The following is a 19,995-nucleotide window of genomic DNA, read 5'->3' on the forward strand; positions in this document are numbered from 1 at the left end:
ATTGTTCTGGCTTCCCAGAAGCTACGTGCTATCCATCAGTTCCACAGCCCGAGCCGAAGAGGGTGGCTGGGCTGATCTCCCCAGGGTGGATGCTCGGGGAAAATAACATGGTGGGAAATGTCAAATGAGACAATGTAGGAAGAGAGTCTAAAGGTATTCAAGTCTCAACTAAACACATACTAAGAAGGCAAATTGCTGTGGCAGACACTCCCTTGATCCAAAGGCCAGAGTTAGGACTGTTAGAAACTAACAGTGGTGATGGGGAGAGGTTGCTGCAGCTCTCCCAAAAAAACCCTTATGGCTTTTCCCCCATAAGCTCTCTCCTCTCACAGGGAAAAGGAATGTTTAACAAGACACAACTGCCTTCACAGCATTCCTGCCCTAGCACTCCTGAGTAGTAGTGCCAGGACCTGAACTTTTTTCCCTACATATATGCCATACAATTTGTTAAGCACTGACAGACCCAATGCATCCCAAGAGATGGGGGTGCAGAGAGCCAGGCTCTGAGCTGAAGGAACAGCTCTGCAGTGGCCCTCTCACCAGCAGGGCAAGAGCCATGGGCTCATTGGAATGAGTAGGGGAGCAGCTCCCTCCCAGTTCTGCCTGCACTGGTGCAAGGCTAGTGCAAATCCCCAGGGTCATGGAGCAAAGATATTTACACCGGTTTCACCAAGGCAAAAACAGGCCAATGACTTCACAGGATTTATTCAAAACAGGAGAAGAAAAAGCTTTCTTTACAGACCTGATGAAACACACCAGTACAGGAGACAGGGAAGGTGTTCTCACCAACATACAAGAGATTGCACAGCTACTACTTCCATCATGCTGCCACAGGAGTCCCCTGGAGCAGGAAAAAGCTGCCCTTCTCAGTTCTGCCTGTTTCAGCATGAGAAGCAGAGCACACTCTCCCTCCTCACACCTCATGAAGCATGGAAGTAGTAAATCTGCTCCCCACCTACTCAGAAAAGCACACAGCAGCTGAGAGATTCCTTCTGGTAGCTTGCAGAAGACCGGAACTCATCTAGAAGCAGCTCTGTGGTATTTGTTACTGGGGACAGGAAGTAATTTGCCAACAATTGCAAAGGTACAGCAGCAGACAGCTGGAAAGAGGTACTGACTTCCAGTGAGCTCTCCCATGTGTGCCTTGGAGCATCTTCCCCAAAACATTTCTAAAATAAGGGTTCTTCTGTACCAAGCCCAACACTGTACTGGAGAAGTAATTGTTCACTAAAATTTATTTTAAATTATTTTTTAAAAAGTAACAAGATTTAAAAGTCTTGTAAGAATCACTGAATTGTGAATTGCCTCCCTCTTCCTTGGCCAAAAATGTCACCTGAGTGGTTTTAGAAGTCTTACAATTCAGAAGGAAGTTGTCAAGGTAATTTTACAAACTATTTATAAAATGAAATATTTTGGACAAGGAATTTAGCTTATCAGTACACAGCTTGACAGCACTTCCATAGATCAGTCCTGCTCTGAAGAGCTCCTAGGACTATGGGAACAAATTTTAAATTATTTCTCTTGTTTCCCAATGGACCAGGTTTTTGGCTGTCATAACCCTTTTTAAGCAAACCAAACTGTATTCACCATTTGATCCCAACTTGTGCAATCTCTGCTCAGAAAGCCTCTCCTGCACCTCCCCCACACCATCATGGGCTGAGAGGCAGACAGAGGTATCCACCCACTGCATGAGCCTGGCTCCACTGGGAGTGAATTTATTGCAGTGACTCATGCAGATATAGTGTGGATGTACCACAGTGAGTTAACACCACCTCACAGAGCTGGTCAACGAAGTCCTAAGAGCAAGCGCTGCTACATGGAAGAGCTGTCAAAACACACCAGTGCTTAGACCTAACAAATCTGACAACCCTGATTTAAAAAGTGCTTTGACAGTCAAGGAAAACTAAACACCAATCCATTAGCAACGCACTTTTCGGAAGCCGGGCAGGGTGGCTTTCCCATGAGTATAGATGTCCTCATCTGTGCCCTGGTTCATGTGCTTCACCAGGTTCTTCTCGAAGAGCAGAGGGTGGTAAGCTCCCATGGTGCAGGCGTGGTCGTGAAACTTCTGGTAGTAGTGGCAAATGTCCGTCTGCCGCTTGGAAGGGAGGAATTCGTACACGTCCACCTCATCACAGAGCGTCATCATGATCACAATGCCTGGGGAAGGATGGAAGGCAGACAGCCCACATCAGCCCAGAGAACCAATTAAACACTCGAGCAAGACAGGCAGGCAGCAAGGAGCATCCAGCTCCAAGGGGAAGGGTTTCCTTTTGGGACATTCAGAGTAGAGGGGGAGCAAACAAATCTGGTCAGATCAGGGATGTCTTCTGAAGCTCTCCCTTGCGAAGTGTGCGATCGATGTGATCACAGCGGATTGTTTACAGTGACAGACCTGCTAAAAGGCCAATTTTTAAGAGTGCTACCATTCTCAATGACCTTCATGGAAACTTGGGTGTCTGCCAAGCATGCACTACACTTAGCTGCTTGAATAAGCAGGGATGAGATTTTCATCTTTTCCCCACCTGCCTCCAGGGAATGCAGGGAATATGAATGGTGGTGGGATATGCTCAGGGAGACCTCAGCAGCCTCTGCTCCTCAGGGTCCCCGCAGCAGAGCGGTGCTGCCCTCCTGTGTCTTCTGACAGGCACAGGAACTACTCGAGGACATCACACTGGGCACAGCCTGAAGACTTTTCGGCCAGATCAGACGTAAGCCATAGCTGCTGGCTACTTTTCTTCGAAGTGCAAGAATATACCAGGGAATCACAACCAGTGTACAACATCACAGAAATTCACGCAGTATCTGAGATATCAAGGACTCTGCACGATCAGAGGAACACGGATTGCAAGACATTAAAAGAACCCATATGTGAAACCACTCATTTACCTAAGGCACATTTTAAACACATTTTCAACCACTTTTTCAAATTACAACTTTCAATCACACTTAGACCTTTCAGAGAAGCTAGAGTTGGAAACTAGAACTCATCTATGCCCCCGAATTTGGCGAGGTGATTTGCTTTACAAAGCAGGTAACTTGGCCCCAAGTTAAGCCACAGAGAAATTGCCTGGTGTGGCCTGGTGCCTGCTAACAATTTTGTTGCTGAAGTCATCAATTATGCTGTTACACAGTTATTCTGCACATATCCCAGCAATCATTTAATAGCTGCTGGACCTGGCAAAAATATGAAGTGACTCTGTTTACACAGAGACAGAAAGGTGCCTCTGCCCCAGCAGTGATGGGAGCAGAGACAGGAGCAGACAAAGGGTGGAAGCACAGCAGTTGGACATTCCATGGCAAACAAGACTATAGGTCTTGTGTGATTTCAAATACACGTGAGCTTTCCCAGAGGTTCACTCCTTTTTATTCATCTGGTCATGAGATCTGCTTTCCACTAAGTAGGAAAACCTTTGCAACAGCAGAATGTAAAATGAGCTCCTTCGCTGAGAGACAGAATTTAGTGTAGAGAAGCAAGATTCAAGATGGGAACCGTTCCAGGCATGGAGAAAAGCATACAGCAATTGGTAGGACTTTCATATGGACTTTACTGTTATTATGTGGTTTCACTGTATTCATGCTACACAGTGCACAACTGCACATGCCCAGGCTTCCTCCTCCCCGTTTTGCCTGTGCCCTGTTCTGATTTGCTCCCCCATTTGTCTGTCTGATAGCCCACCCGATGTTCTGCCCCCTTTCCCTGGCGGGACGGTTAAGAATGGGGCACACGCCTGAATAAACAAGTCTGCTTGCACCCTTCCTCGTGTGCTGTCCCCTCTTCCCTTCGGACCCGCAACAATTTAGCATGCTGACGAGCAAGAAGTTAGCATGCTGCATAAGGGGGAACATCACTGAACTTTTCAGGGCAACTGTTTAGTCTGACCATCCCCAGCCCCTCAAGAAATCATTTATATATATATATATATATATTATATATATAAAGGATGAACAGGCTAGCACTCAGAATTCATCTGCAGTAACCAGAGTTATTTGCCTGACAAGATCTGAGCCTGCAGGAACCATATCCTTCCTCTCACACCCCGTGGGAACTGCTCTGGCACTAGAAGCTAGAAATCCTAGAGATCATCCCAATGTTGCAATCTGCCCTCCTGTTTCCATGTGGAACTGGGCTATGTTTGTAACTGCTGTTTCAGAGGAGTGCTGCAAACCACTTACTGTAGTGCAACTGCGCTGCTACTTTAAAGACAGGAAGCTTAAATTTTGGCATAAGACAAACACTGTAAAAACAACTCTGATAAGCACCATAGATTTGTAGTTGTCTTTGTAAAAAGGCATCCTGGAGAGTTCCTGCCTGCAAATTGAATCAGAAGTTTAGAGGGTGATTATCTTACCAAGCATTCCTGATGACGGTGGATTAGGCTGAATATGCTCCAGGGAATTCTCCTGCAGAATGTCCCAGAGTTGCCACTGCATTTTTGGATTCAGGATATAGAAGGGCTGCTCTGGATGTGTTCTACGATACGCCTTATAGCTTTCAAAAAAGTTGTAGTCTGGTTTTCTGTACCACTGCAAAACAGAAACAAGAAGTCAGACTATTTCTGGCCCGTTTTCCTGTAACCAACAGGAAACAAGGATGAGTGAACCTGCTGATGCTGGGTAAAAGGTCCTGCTACACCTGCACACCCTGAGCTGCAACCCTTGGGTCACTGCGGTGACTTGACTCAGTGAACAGAGCAGGGAAAAAGCAAATCTCAGTGAAGGACCATTAAATGAGATCAGCATCTTGTATAATTTCCTTCTGTACCTCCCAATAGCAGATGATATTGAGAACTCTGCCTTAAATGTTACAGACCCCAATCCTTCTCAGTGTTGCAGTACAAAGCATCCTATTCTGCAGGCAAGTGTTCTCAGCACAGCCTCCCAAACCAGGCAGAGCTGATTTGCATCCTAAATCTTCTCCTTTCAGTAAAAACACTTAGGAATGGTTTATGGGGTTTTTCTAAATCATTTTGAGATTTTTTTTTCCCACGCTACAAATATCCCATCCTGGTTTTACTGACTCTTAAACATGCTGTACATACCCCCTTATGCCACCTGGAGCCGTGAGACTAGACACAGGAATAAACATCAGTGACAAAACAGGAAATGCAGTCCAGAGAAAGGAAGGCAAAGACCTTTCAGTTACAGATAGAGCTCTAAATAAGAGTAAAGAATGGACTGTTCACTTCTACCTGCTTTGACCACGAGTCTCCAAAGCTCATCACTTATCAAATAATGCTCTTTTGTACTCAAAATCAAAAGTGAGTGCTAGAGGGATTGCAACACCCACTCATGACAGCCTTGCTGACACAGAGAGGAGACATTTGCTAAGATCTTCAGAGGGTTTCCTAATCCATTCATAATGCATCAAGCATATCTCATGTCTCACTGGTGCTCGAAATATCCAAGCATCAACCAGCAGCAAATCTTAGAGTAACTGTCAGAAAGAACAGATCATCCTCTAACTGCTGCAGCCACCAGTGATCTCTTCCCTGTGGCATTAGTCCATGGGAAAGTAGAGGTTACACTTGGCCTGATGCCCTTCACAGGGATCAGGAACAGGCAAGTGTTTTCATAGGAGCACTCATGCATGGGGTGTTCTCAGAAGTACACACAGATACATCCACAATAATAAAGAGGTAAAAAACAATGGCCTTCAAAGGAGTGACTGCCCATGTTAGCAGGAAGTGGGTTAACCGAGGCACTTCAAAGTATATGAATCTGATTTTATTTACAGAAAACTCAGCCTTACCTCATGAATTTCTGCATGATAAGGTGCTGGATCCCAGACAATTAAAATTCCAGTGTTATATAGCGCTTCCCTCAGGAACTGCTTCTCTTCAACAGTGACAAGCTTGAATAACAACAACAAAAGCAATGATATACAGTATGTTGTCAGAATGAGTGGGCAGCCAAGCAGTAAAAGACACCTGAAAACAGTCACAGCCACGCCACTGTTGGTTACTGAGCATTCCCCACTGTGTGCAAAAAAAAAAAAAAAAAAAAAAAAAAAGGCCTGCAGGTGGGTGGTTTCTTCTGAGCAGCAGGAACTCCAACAGCCAGGGCTCAGCTGTGAGACCACCAGTGGAGGAGATGAGAGACCATGGCACCCCTGTCCAACCCAGCCTCACACCAAGCTCTCTATGCTTCTCCAGAGCAGGGGAGTCCAACTTAGGCAAAGGAGGTTTGAATCTTCTGAGAGCAACAATGAGAAGGCAATCTTCAAACAGAGAAGTTCTCTCTATACCCTGGACACAACAACTGTTTGGTACACCTGAGGGTAACTCAGGTCTGCAGCACAAAGCAAACAATCAGAATTAAACAATTCATCTCCTGTCCTTCCCACCCAAAGCCATCATCTGTACAGGCACAGCTTGTAAACAATGTAATCATAAATCATAATCACAGAAATCAGCTTCCATTTGTCCTGATTTTCTCCACAGACCTAATTATGAGCCAGCCAATTAGTCCTTGAGCATCCTGGCTGCCCCAGCAGCCTGCCTAGCTGTCCCCGTAACCAGAGCAAAAGGACACGCCAGCTAGCCCAGATATGATTTATTTCAAAAGCAAAAAGGGTTTCCTCGCATCTGTTCATAACTCTGCAGGATTAAAGCTTGGCCTTGACCACGTGTGCTGCCCGGCTTCCTTTCCTTACAGCAGCTAAAATATCTAGGCCGCTTGTGAGCTGGAGCGTGCAATGCTGCAGGTGTGAACATCTGCCTGCAGCCTGTGGACACCAGAGGCAAGGAGGGGCACAGAGGTTGGTACCAGCCATCCCCTCAGCTGGGTACGAGCGGGATGGAGCACTGCAACCGGACAGTGATAGGGCAAGGAACACGGACACTTCATTTTCATTCCATTGTTTCTATTTAAAGGCTAGAAATTTTTCAGGAACTTCTCTGATGCAGCACCCACAAAAGGAGGGTTTGAGAGACTGAGTATCAGAGAAAGCAAGGGTCAGCCAAGCAAAGCCATGTGAGTTGGCAGAGACACAGAACGAGCTGCAATAGGCACAAAAGCAAAGGGATAAGAAACCAGGTGGGGAGCACCTCCACAGCCACAAGCTGTTTGCTGTGTCCTTCCTCACACCCCATGGCTGGGTCTTGGCACTACTTGTTAACTCTTGGTCACTTAACCCGTTTGCTGGGGAAATCTGGTTCCCCAGATACTTTAGTGCCTATTTGTTGTGTTTAATACTGATAGTGACTGATTCTTTCTAAGTAGTTAAATTCATTTAAATTGCTACATTATTTACTTGTCTTGCCCATATTTTTGATCCTAATTAGTTAACTGATCTACTGATTTCCTAGTTAATTTGTTCTTCAGCCAGTTCACAGTTTAAGCAGTATCTTGCTAATACAGCCCCTACTCTCTTGGTACATTTATTGACGATATCACAATGATTTCCTTCTTTCCGGCTTCCACAGTCAATGTCCTGTAATCTAAACACGATCCCCTTTCCCATCGCAATCTTCCCCCATTCCACCGATGTGTTCTATGCTTTCTCTTCCTCCCTGCAGACTCATTAGTGCCAGTAACAGCACAGGCAGCCAAAGAAGAGAGTGCTCTCTATGACAGCGAGAAGTCAGTCCAGGAGAACTGTAAACAAGAACTGGGAGGAACGAGGAACTCTGGTCCTTGGTCAGCTCTGCAGGAAAGAGCTGTGTCCTCCACAGTGACATTGGCACTCCCCTCGCACACACTTCAGCCCTTGTTTTTGCAAGATGTGCTGCTTTCCCAGGGCAAATCGATGCCTTGTGTAAGACTGCAGGAAAACAAGCCATGAAAGGCAGCACCGCTGATGAACCAGTCAAGGTCTAAGAAAAAAAGCAAGGCAATGTTGAATAAATTCTTTATTTAAAACAACTCCAAACTTGTGGACCTACAAGCTTATCCTCAGATCTGGGGATCGCAACTGTCTCCCCCTCCTGCCAGTATCAAATCTATTAACCTTTCCCTATCTGCACAGATGTAGAAGATACCCCACTCTACTGTTATAACCATCCACCCTCAGATATGTAATGCAAATTACAGAAAAATACCCTAAAATAATTACTAAGCAACTTAGGGCCCCTGGCCATGCGTGCCAAAGGGATGCTACTCAATACAGGCTAGTTCTGACAGATCAGATTCAGGAAATCCCATTTCCTTCCTTTTGGGAAAGGATTGATCGATCGATAGTAAGAGCCAAAATAAAAGCAGCCAAGCCACAATCTCATCCCTTTTCCCAGAAAGGCCAAGAAATAACATAAGAAAAGCCAATCCCAGAACAAGAACAAACTACAGCTTCTCCAGCCACTATGTGATGCCTGCAGGAGCTCTGGGCAAGGCCCAGTAAGCTGAAAACAGAATGTGATCAGGCAACCCCACTCACAAGAAAGTTTAAATGATGTCACCAAGACTAGAACAGCACTGAACAGCACTAAAAGTGCGAATAAACACATCAGAAAATCAGGCTTTCAATCCGGTGATCCCTGAAGATAACAGGGACTGCAATTAGAGATGCTCAGTTCATAAAGCCCAGATGAGAGGCTCCTGCACTACTCATATCTTTTGCCCTGGTCAGCAGCCAGATCTACGCTGCATTTTGAGTTAACTTTCACCTCTAAAAACTGCAACAATATTGTTCTCCCTGTAACTGAATTTTTCTAAGCTAGTGCCTCCACTCAGAGGGAATGTCACCCATGACTGCAGGCTGATCCACATGGAGAACAGAAATACTATAATGCCATGGCTATAACTACACTTGGTCCAAAGTAAGAGACTGCACATGAAGAGTCATATTAAGCTGTACAACTACACAGATCCCCTCCTCCCTGTGCTGATAATTCTGATATCCCACAGCTCATGTACATGTTTTCTCTTTTTATCACTGTCAGCTTGGCAATGACCACAACCTCTAGGGAAAGTTTGCTTAAGTGATAACACCTATCTGACATTCGTATAAAAATACACACAGAAAGGAAAGATAAAAAAAAAAAAAGAGATGTCAAACAGGGCATAAGGAGGATGTGAGCAGCCAGATATGTCTTCTAAACCCGACTGGTTCAGGAAGGACAAACTGTCCCACATCTAACTGGGGATGTTAACACAAGGGCATCAAGATGCAGCAAGCAGCAGCACAGAGCACACCAGGAAGTGGAGAAGCAAGATCCAAGAGCAGAAAGAGGTGGCAACAGCATTCACAAGAGAAGCAAGAACAAAAAAGACATACAAAATGAACTACGCAAACACACCAGCTGCATGTCTTGCCTTTGGAACAGATGGCCAAGTTCCTGCTGCTGTTTTGAGAAACTTCAAACCTCATTACACAGCAGCTCCCATGGACTCCTCACACAGGAGCAGATGAGAAACCTTCCAGCCTAAAAATCTTACCTTTGGGGTAAGGAAAAAAAAACCTGCCTTTTTGGTTCTGGATTACAAAGTCCCTCATCTCTCCCTCTCCCAGCCCCTCAGTCTTCATGTGCCTAGAACCTCCTCCTCCTCTTGCAGGGTGAGGAGGTGCTGCAGTGCCACAGCAGGTCTTTTACCAATGAGTACTGGCCTGTTCGGCATTTTACTGCCTCATTCCGTTACCTCACCAACACACACTACTGTGACTTTGTTTTCCCTCTGCATGTCTACACCTGAAAATTTCTCCCCCCAAAAGGGGCAAACATGAAGGGTAACAGCTGTATGGAAGAAGGGTGCAAACACACTGAGATGTACCTACAGCAGCAAGGGTCTCCCTCTGCTCGTGCATGGGCCAATACACTGCTAGACACGCTCCTAACCCTGGAGAGTCTGCTTCACAGACTACTGACAGCCAAAGGCAACCAGGAGAGGGACAGCCTCATACCTAGAAAGAGCTCTCACAGAGTCAGGGAAAATGTCATCATCATGGCCAGTCTTCGCGAACGAAGATTTGGGAAAGGTCTCTACCCACATTTGTTACAAGCGCGCTGGAGATACAGGGCTTTGCAAATGTGGGTAAGGCCTTTGAGTCTGCGCAATGGATTTTTTAGGTGAGACACAGTGTGTGCTGAACTGAGCCCACCCTTTAATCCTAAGGTTCATCTGCCGGGGCCGAGCGAGCTTGGACGGTGGCAGCGAGGTCCTCAGGTCGTAGGTTTGTTTAGGGTGACCTTCTCTTAGATGGATGGCCTTACAGGGCTGATGAGCTCCATCTGCCCAGGTTTAGAGTTGTCCTTCTCTTCTCTGTGTTCCAGGGCTCCCCTCTCATCTCCCACGATGGCACTGTCCGCACAGGCGAAGCTCCCATTCTCTCGCTCCTTTCCGCGCCCAGGGCTGGGCCCCACTGCCCGGGGCCGGGCCGCGCCGCCGCGATCGCCCGGGGCCAGCCGGGCCCGCACCGCAGGGAAAATGTAACTCCATAAGCAATGCCTTGCAATTAAAGCATTTTCTGCCATGCTCTGCAGTGAAATCCCGGACCCTCCGACTCACCCACCAGAGCCCATCCCTCTCTTGGCTGTGCACAGACTACAGCTTTAAAGGTGTGTCCTCTGCCAAATGTCTTCAGCCATTTAGCAGCACTGGTTAATGTGTTATCTACAGAATCTGTGGCATTGCTAGGCAGTAAAGAAACACTTATTTTATTAAAAGCCAAATAAACTCCCTTCATTCTTCATACCCATCTCTGGGGCAAGCACAACTCCTCTCTCGGCAGACCTCTCTCTGCTGAGCTGCATTAGGTGAGCTGTGGTGCTGCTCCTGCCCCTTGCTTTGAAGGCAGAGCAGCAGCTTGTAGCTGGCCTTCCTGTGCTAACACAGAGGCTTCAAGCCAAGACAAAACCCAAATTACCTTGTGCCTGCTGAAAATTGCAAGCAGGATACTACAGGTTCCCTAGCATGAGCTAGGGTCACTCCAGTCACCTCAGATTTACCAACTGTCCCCCATTTCCAAGGGGAAACATTCCCATCTTAAAGCTTTCTGCTAGGGCCACGAGGAATCAGAGGGATGGCCCTGTTCCCCCAACTTCTTTTTAAAGACCTCCCAGCAGCAGATGAGCCCAGAAGTCCCCTGGATGCTGCTAGTTCAGCCTGCTGCTCAGCTCCCAGACAATGCAGCTCTGTCGTGCTTGGCCCATTGGGCACATGTTGTTCAGACTCACCTGGGAATTGACAAGACGGATTGTTGTCTTCTGCCCCACGTCATCTTGAAAGCCCTTGATGGGAGCCCCATTGAACCGCAAGACAGCATCGTGGCTGTCTGAAAGCGAAACACAGCGAAAACCTGTGAGCTAGCAACTGGTTTTTGAGTGACAGAGACACATAACATGTTATGCACCTGTACTTCTAATACAATCTGCCTAGTCCCTGGTTTTCCATGTAACAACTGGAAGTAGCGAGCCAGATTCTTTGGAGGAAGCTGTGGCTCAAACTTCATGATCAATATACTTTAAAAACCCCCACTTTTTAAAAGTACAACCCACTGGCAGGCTGAGAGCACAATTCCAGCATTTGCTCTGCATGGAGGAGTACAGTATCTCCCTCCCTCTGCTTCCTTCCACTTTACCAGGAGACAGACTATTAATTTATCACGTGGCTGGCTGCATACTAAGGAAATGGAAAGTAATGGCAAGCCAGCAACCTCTCTTGCAGACTGGAGGTTGACCGGCCTGAGAAATCTGTATAACAGCCACAGTGGAAAGTGAAGCTGACCTTAGCCTGCCAGCACACCTCCCACATTACAGAAATAAATCCACTGCTGTGCATTTAAACAGGCGTAGCTTGTTACACGCCTTGGGATTCACTGCATTTTCCTCTGCTGGCATCATCTCTTAAGATAGCACAGCATTCCTTCAGCACCCTCCTCTGCCTTGGCACAGCTCCTGTAACACCATGGAGCAAGGCTGCTGTGGCATGGAGGGTGCTCCTGCCCATCACCCTGACTTCTCCATGCCTCGTGGTTGGATTTGGATAGGAAATCTTTCACATTAGAGAAGCAGGACCAACTCCCCTGCCTTCACACTGAGGTCACATGACCACAGCTCACAGCACCTGCAGTCAGGGTCCCTGGGGAATTGCCAAGTTCCCAGGCAGGGCAGAAGGGCTCACCTGGTCCAGAACCAGGTCTTTTTGAGATCATTTTCTTGAAAATAGGGGTGTTTTCATAAGCAATGCTGGAGGATCAGCAATTACTGTCAGCAAAGACTAGTTTCTCAGCTTCTTTATTCTCAAGAAGTGGATCTTTAAGAGCCCTTCCAAAGCAACACCCAAAACTGTGAAAGGTGATGTTCCAGGAAAAAAACATATCCATGCTGAGAAGTGCCTCTGTAGTTACCACGACAGACCCATAACTCCATGTCCTACCTTGCATCAATGCAATACAGGTTGTAATTTCCCCCTATAACTTCAGCCAGACACTAAGCATTATTCTGCCCCGAGTTCACATTTTAAAAGTGTGTTTGGTGACAGCTCAGGCAGAGTAGCTGGCTGTCTCCAGGTGGTTGTGCTACATGTGGTATCTCTCATATCAGATTTTTCAGTGGCATCTTATAACCTCCAGTAACACCAAGAGCCCAGTAAGACACAAGCCAGTTGTTTACAAGCTTCTCCCTGTTCTACTCTGCCAGCCTTCCTTACAGTGACTAATTGCTCATTTGATATCTTAATGTGCTTACACAGAACACATAGTTCCTGGAATAATAACTCAGCAATCCATTGTGCTCATCTACGCAAATGCTTAATTTTAAGCCTGTAAGATTTAGTACCTTTTTGACAACTTCCTCCAATAAACCCATGACTTTTCCTACATGGAAATAAATCCAGCCAAAACTGTGAAAAAACCTTACATAAATACTCTGAATGCTCCTGAATCCTTAACATTCACCCTGCCCAGCTCAAGGCTGCAAGTGCCCCAAACTCTGCAGAAGCCCTTGCAGAGACGACCAAGCACAAAGGTGACCCAGGCGTGAGGAACACAAGGCAGGAACACCAGCAGGGGTTAATGGATTTGCCTCAAGCAGTACTCAGTGACCTCCCCAGCATCCATTCCTTGTGATCTGGAACAAGCCAGTGCTTCAGCTCTGAGACAGGCTCAGGGACAGGCTGTAGGAACAATGAAATGGCTTTGCACATCTGACGTCCGCTCAGCTGTGCCACAGCCAGAGCACTTGGCTGCTCTGGCACTGAATCCAGCACTGTATTGACTGCACCTCAACACTCCATAAACATCACACTCACATCCTCAGAGGGTCTCCCCACAGGGGAGAAAGCAGTTCTATCAGTATCCTGGAGCCTAATAGAGACACCTTTGGACTCTGCGTCCCAGCTGTGCTGGGGAGGGTGTTCACTGCATTTTTAATAGCATTTTAACACACTTCCAGTTGTCCAGCCTTCCTCTAGCTCCTTTCCACCTGTTCTTTGAAGCACAGACAAGTTTGAGGGAGAACTTCTGAGCAAGTACCAGAACAAAACACTGTCTCTCGCATGAGCATCCAGAGACTATGATTGCCAAGTTGTCCGTGAAAAATGCATTAAAATCTACCCACCTACTTGTTTCAGAAGTGCAGCTTAGTGCAGGCCAAAGGAATCTGATTCAACAGAAAACTTACGAATACACCAAAGCCTGCAAACAATTTCCACTTGAGAGAAAACTCCCAGGCTTTAAAACTTCTCCTTCAGCGAAGCAACAGTTCTGCAAAGTGAGAATCTTAACTGAGCTTCAAACAAAAAATAACAAAGCAAGCTTAGGGAACTGCAGGCACAATACCCCAAGGTGAAGGCTGAAGACCTGGTTTCCCCTTCATGCTGCTTTTGTAAAGACCAAAAATGCTTTGGTATCAAAACATGCTTCCTTATAATCCACAGTACAAGACCAATGATTCAGCATTTATTAATGCATTAACTTCAGATAAATACGATCAGATAAGACTGCAAAGCGTCACCAAACTTTGCCTAAAGAGATAAAACAAAGCCCTGTAAAGTCTTCTTGGCCATTCAAATTCAGCCACTGTCTTACGGCTCAGAATACAGTAGTGCCACCTTTGTAAAGCCTTGAGCAGAATTATAGCATCCTTGAGGCTGGAAGTGACCTCTGAAGACTGTCTGTACCCAGCCCCTCAGCTCAACACACACTGCTCAGGGCTGTGTCCAGTGGTTTTTTTTCCCCTTTGGTGTTTTCTTTTATTTCTTCTCTGACAAAATTTTTCTCGATGAAAGTTTTTCTGACCATTGACTGTTCAATGAGCATTACTCAACCCACTCCAAATCCTCTCAAAAAACTAACACTTGTGGAACCAAGACCTCTCTCTGGTATCCAGTACTAGTGCTATCCTCTAGTCATGCCAACACAATCATGGAAATTGAAAGGACTAGCTAGAATAGAACTACCTATTATTCCCATCTCCTAGGCTGAAATGTTAACTGACTTTAGAAGAAGTTGAAGGACAATATTTCAACTTATTCTAAACATCTTTTGACCACAACAGAGATTTATTGGTAAGAGCATGACAGTAGCTTACTTCTATTCAGCATAATTTATAAAACAATGATATTTGGCTTTATGCTAACAGAAAGATACCAACCTATCTCTTGTCCCAGATGAGATGATTTCAGAGACCCAGCTGAGGACACGACAGCACAGCGACCCAGGTGGCCCACTGTTTCACTGAGGCTCTTCCCTGGTAGGTATTGCTGCCATTCAGAGGCACCAAAAGGACCATCTGACCCCTGTATCATGGTCACATTGACCCTGTCCCGCAGCTGGCACAGCAGCTTCTCCGGGCTGAGCTTAGCAGTGTTCCTCTTCCCACTGTAAGTCACATTGTACTTGTTCATGGCCAGGTAGTTTTTTCTGACCTTCTGCAGCCTGGGGATGAGATTTTTGGATGAACTGTCCTTATCCCATACCTTCACAGAGGTTGCTGCTTTCTTGGACTTTTCCGCTGTTTCAGAGATGCTGCCTTTTGGTTTGTTTTGGGTACCAAGCCATGTTTTGGATACCTGACCCAACTCGCTGGCTGCTTCACGGAAGAGGCCTTGTGATTTAACAGTGTTCCATTTTTCTGAACTCCTGTGACCCTGCAAATCATCGTTCTCAATCTTGAAAGGATTGTAGTAGCTTCTTCTTGTCTCTCTCCACAGGCAAACTGTCAGTGCTACCAGTATCACCACAAGAACACACATTAATTTTTTCAACACATTGATGTGAACCATAGTGTACGGTGCATCCAAATGGTCCACTGGAAGCTGGTCCTGCAAAAAGGAACGCAGCTCAGTCAGGGCTGCATATATATAAAGTCATAAATATCAGTGTGCAAGCAACAGGAGGGGAGAGGGACAACAAAGTAATTCTAAAATTTCAAGCTGTTTAAAGATCTCATTTCAAAGTCCACCACCTCAAACACCAAAAAGAAAGATCTGAGCTGGCTATCAGCCATCACATGCTATGTAATGGTGATCTGAGGCCACTGCCACTCAAACCTTTTTTCTATTCCCTACCACAAGTGACAGCCAACGTTAACACCACCAGTATTATACTAGCAATGGGGTAAGTCTCCACTTTGCCTTCCTTCATCTTTCGTCCCTGCCAATCAATAGCCAAATTACACCAAATGAATTTCCAGAAATGAGTTTTTTACTCGACCATAAGCTTGAATGCTAATAAACACATAATAAAGCATATAACTGGGAAAAAAAAAAGTCTGTGAGTTCATGAGCCCCAGGAGCTTCACCAGCCTGGTACTCACACATTTGGTAACTTCACAGGGAACTGCTGCAAGCCTCTGGTGGGCTGAGTGCACTTCCCAACATCAAACCTTACTAAACAGCTGATGGGAGCCAATGAAGCCCCAGTAAGGTTTGAGGCATGTTTGGGCTCATAAACACGCTTCGATAAACATTACTCCAGCAAAGTTACTTCTGGAGGAAGCAGAACCAGACTTTGTTGTACAGCACTGCCTTTCCTCTTCTGTGTTGCCTCGCTCTAGCAGACACCTCCAGCTCCCACCATAAAAGGGGGAATCCAACAGGAGGACTGCCCAAAAGGTAGCTCAACCCAGGCAGTACAAGGGGTGGGTGTACGAAACATGCTGAGGCATAAACACCTCATGAGCAGCACACAGGACCAGAGAAGGCAGGAGAGCAGGTGCTCATTTCCCTACGTGGCTGCCTCCAGCATGCATCCAAAAACATGGGAGCAGCACAGAGGCACAAGGTCCTCAGGAGACAAACACATGCAAGTCACCACTGCCATCCCAGAGAGGCAAGGGCGGCAACTTCCTCACTGAGCAACCTGCTGAAAGCAAACAGTGCTACACCATCCTGTTGAGATGCTACTGAGCTACCACCACAGTACCCGTGGAAAAAGCATCAGCTTTCCAACTCAAGTCATTTTTGGCTCTTGGCAGATTTTCTTCTGAAGGCTTAAGCAGAATATCCCAAAACACAACAGTTCTGTGGTGCACTGAAGAGTTCAAGAAACACCTGCAGAAAAAGAGGAAAAAAAGAAAACCTGTTAAGGCAGAGCCTCAAATTTCTAGGGGTGAGCAAGTGTTTCCTCAGATAAGCCCTGTGGTCCCAAAAAAAGCTCTTACCAAGGCCTGGAAGGGCCAGCAGCAAACACATTAACACCACATAAGCCTTTTGTCCACTCAAAATGGACATCCTGCTCTCAGCTAAAGCAGGAACCAGTTCACAGACTGCCTGCTCTATGGTCCCAACCAGACCAACAGCCTTCTCCCGTGGAAAAGACTCTGAGCAGGGGATACACCCATAATACATTGAAGGAAATAACTTGATTAATGCAGTGAACAGGGGAAAAGAAAGATGAAGCTAACTCTTCCCAGAGGAACATTCTACTGCCTATTTTTGAGCAATTCATGCACTCTTGCAGAGAAGACCCTGCTTTTCTGGAGCAAGACGTATGAAAGTTGCTTTATAACATGTATCTTAATCCATACGTCTTCACAAAATAGATAAATCTATTTTAGACTTTACTATCAAGGAAATGCAGCAAGAGAAAGGAAGATTTCACAGTATTACAGAAAACAAGAAGTAGCTTGCTTTTGCAGGAACTCTGAGTCAGTACAATGCCACATAAGCTAAATTACAAACACTACCCTTCACATACTAAATACTAAATTATTAAAGCATCCTAATGTTGACTATTTATATTTTAACTTTATTAAGGAACTCAAATTTTTTTTTTATAGAGCACTCCACAGTGAAAAAGCAAACACTGTTCCACCTCCAGTTCTTAAACAACAACAACAAAAAGATCCAAGAAACATAAGTAATTCTAGCTTTTGTTGAAGTTATTTCCGCTGCCCTGACACGCTGTATAACTCCTCATTTGTCTGAGTACAAATGTGCTAGAAAGGCACGCTGAAGCCTTTTTGGCCAGTATGTTTCAGATGCAGAGGTCCAGCAGTCTGAGGAAGGGGGGAATCAGGAGGGGATGCAGGACATCCTTGTGCTCTCTTCTGCAAGGACTTAGCATGAGGTTCTCCACACTGTTTGTGGTTCCTCTCCTGCCATGGGCTCTGCAAGACACTCTCAGCCCTGCCTCCCGCCGCCATGCCCTCCACAGCTGGGGACCCTGGAGGGCCAGCTCACTTGGGGTCTGCCCGGTGCCATCTAGAACAGAAGGCACACAAAGGCAGGGACTGCAAAAGCCACTGGCTAATAGGGAAAGCACCACTGAGTCACCCTCATGCTCTCAGAGGTTCTGCAGGCGAACTACATGCACACAGCAACGTTTCCCAATGAGACATACACGGAAATAGAGCTGTCCAGTGTCAGCTTAGTACAAGACCCTGAGATGCCTCCCTCATGCAGCCCCCAGCCTCTATTTGGTGAGGCTTCCAGGAAACTCAACCCAGAGCTTCTGTGCAGGCAGGACAGAGCATCAACACCGTAGAAGGTGCTCAGGTGCCTACCACCCTGCAGAGTGGAGCTCTCTCTGCTCCACGCCCTGGAGGGCTCTGCCCTGCTTTGGACTTCACAAACCTCTCTCGACGGATTTCCAGGTGGAGGTGACAGCAGGCACAACTCAGCAACCGTCAGCTTTGGCTTCCTACATTAGAATCATCTAGAAAGGTGGCGGGTTCATCGCAGTGAAACAACCTCACAGCTCACTGCAAGTTCCTGCTGGGACACTCCTCCCGCGGCTGCACAGGACAGGATGCCCAAGTCCCAATATCTCCTCTCCTTCCTGGGCCACACAGAGGAACCTGGAAAGCTCACCTTTGAGTCACTCTGTACAGGATGATCCCTGCCTCTGATGACTGTGTGCTGCTGCAATGTGAACTTTGACGTATTGCTTGCTTTGATTTGCAAGCTGGCAAAGGAGGGTCTGCAAGCAAGTACACAGCAGAGCCACAACATTTCCTTCTGTTCCCCATGGATTCAGTTTAATTATTACTACTACTTCACATGATATGGTTTTATTTTATTGGCACAAGCAGTGCTCTAACATCAGGTCCCTTTCAAGCATTCCGCCACTAAACGTCTTCTGTGGAGAGGGAAGGCACCTGCTCTTCCAGACAAAGCAGGATAGCCCACAAGTGGCGCTCTCTTTCCACACCTTTAGATAAGCCACTTGTGTGCAGTTGTGTATGGCAGCAGTCAGTACAAAGGTGCTTTTGTGGAGGTGATGGAAGCTTATCACCTACACAAAGCACAAAGTGTCAGCTATGAGTACAAGGAAAGAAAGGACAAAAAAATTTCCCCAGACCTATAAAAAACCTTAAACAAATTGCTGCCTTTTTGAAACCCAGAGCCTGATGCAGCAATGTCACAGCAGAGAACACTCCGCAATCCCCATTTCACAGCAGATTTACCCTAAAAATGCTAACAGAACTGTCTTTATCTCATAAACAAAAGGTTTATCAAGCCTTACCTATCTCCTATTGTGTCCAACAGCAGACACACAGAGAAACCACGACTATGGAACAAAGGTATGAATATATTTCTCTTCCAGTAAATGCGCACAGCTTCCCAAAAGTTGTGTCATCAGCTGTACCGATGCCCATCCTCTGCACATTTGTTTAATTAGTTCTTGAAAGCACTCATATTTCCCAAACAGCCCGAGGCAATGACCTCTGCAATGGTACAAAGTGCAGACACAACCCCTCCTCTCTCCACCTCACACCAGAAAACTCAATCCCACTGACGGGAAACTCCTGCCTTCATTTTCCACACATCCTTCATGGTTGCACCACCTCTGCTAACACCCTCCATTGCCCACTCGTGGCTTTTTCAGACTGAATCCCACTTGTTCCAATCCCTCCTTGAGCAGCAGTTTTTCCATACCTTGGACTCTCTCGGTCAACTTCCCCAGAAGAACTAGCAGGACATGACCATCCCTCAAGGCAGGGACACCGGGACACCCCCGCTGGACATGCTCTCTGGACCACATGGTCCAGCCACAACACAACAACAGGGCTGCTTTGTTCTCCCTTGGAAACTTCCTCCCCTTCCATTTCCCTTCCTGACCACTCCTGAGCCCTCGTCTCTATGCTGTCGCTGTCGGCAATGACTTCAGGATATTTTGCAAGCAGCAGTGACTCACAGAGTTGTCCCTGGTGCAGGATAGAGGGGAGGAGTCAACACAACTAAAGAGCATTATCTTATCCCTGCTGGCACAGGTTTCCTTTGCTGCTGTGCTGCCCAGCCACCTAGGATCAAGACCCCTCTGCAGCTGCTCCGTGTTTTGCCCGGTCCCAGCAGCCTCAAGGAGACAAAGTCAGCCAAACCTGTATCCCTACCCTTCCCTCCTCTCCTCTGCAGATCCATTACCACTGCTCAACAGTGGGGATCTCAGAGAAAATCTCTTGGGGACTTCTGTGATGTTGTGAAAACTGACCACTTGCTTTCCAACCTTCTAAGGCAGTCACTAATCAAGGACAGGGACTTTCTCATCCCACAACAGCTTATAGTGTTTTTTTTACTGAGGCTCTTGGTGAGCAATCACACCAAAACCTTGAATTTTCAAGACTTCCCTCTCTCCATGCTCACCAACTTCTGAAAATGAGAGAAGAGGAAACAGGC

At 46.5% G+C, this 19,995-nt stretch overlaps 1 protein-coding gene across 6 annotated transcripts in view; it reads right to left on the reverse strand.

Annotated features, from left to right (window-relative positions):
- Nucleotides 1-689: 689 nt before the first annotated feature.
- Nucleotides 690-19,995, reverse strand: part of ST6GAL1 (ST6 beta-galactoside alpha-2,6-sialyltransferase 1) — a 40,625-nt gene continuing 21,319 nt past the window's right edge. For 3 of the 6 annotated variants that reach the window (XM_029963690.1, XM_018083158.2, XM_018083159.1), the window contains 6 exons: nucleotides 16,301-16,428; nucleotides 14,529-15,198; nucleotides 11,112-11,209; nucleotides 5,753-5,854; nucleotides 4,353-4,527; nucleotides 690-2,160 (listed from right to left, as the gene is read on the reverse strand). In XM_029963690.1, coding sequence (XP_029819550.1) covers nucleotides 1,919-2,160; nucleotides 4,353-4,527; nucleotides 5,753-5,854; nucleotides 11,112-11,209; nucleotides 14,529-15,198; nucleotides 16,301-16,315 — 1,302 coding nt within the window. In that variant the 5' untranslated portion in view covers nucleotides 16,316-16,428 and the 3' untranslated portion in view covers nucleotides 690-1,918. Of the gene's footprint in view, nucleotides 2,161-4,352; nucleotides 4,528-5,752; nucleotides 5,855-11,111; nucleotides 11,210-14,528; nucleotides 15,199-16,300; nucleotides 16,429-17,952; nucleotides 18,184-19,257; nucleotides 19,463-19,995 lie in introns of those variants that run through there. The other 3 variants (XM_008930168.2, XM_018083160.1, XM_018083161.1) reach the window with 3 other exon arrangements.

This window comes from Manacus vitellinus, unplaced genomic scaffold (assembly GCF_001715985.3).
Source record: "Manacus vitellinus isolate BGI_N305 unplaced genomic scaffold, ASM171598v3 scaffold_60_pilon, whole genome shotgun sequence".
Classification (NCBI taxonomy): Eukaryota; Metazoa; Chordata; class Aves; order Passeriformes; family Pipridae; genus Manacus; species Manacus vitellinus.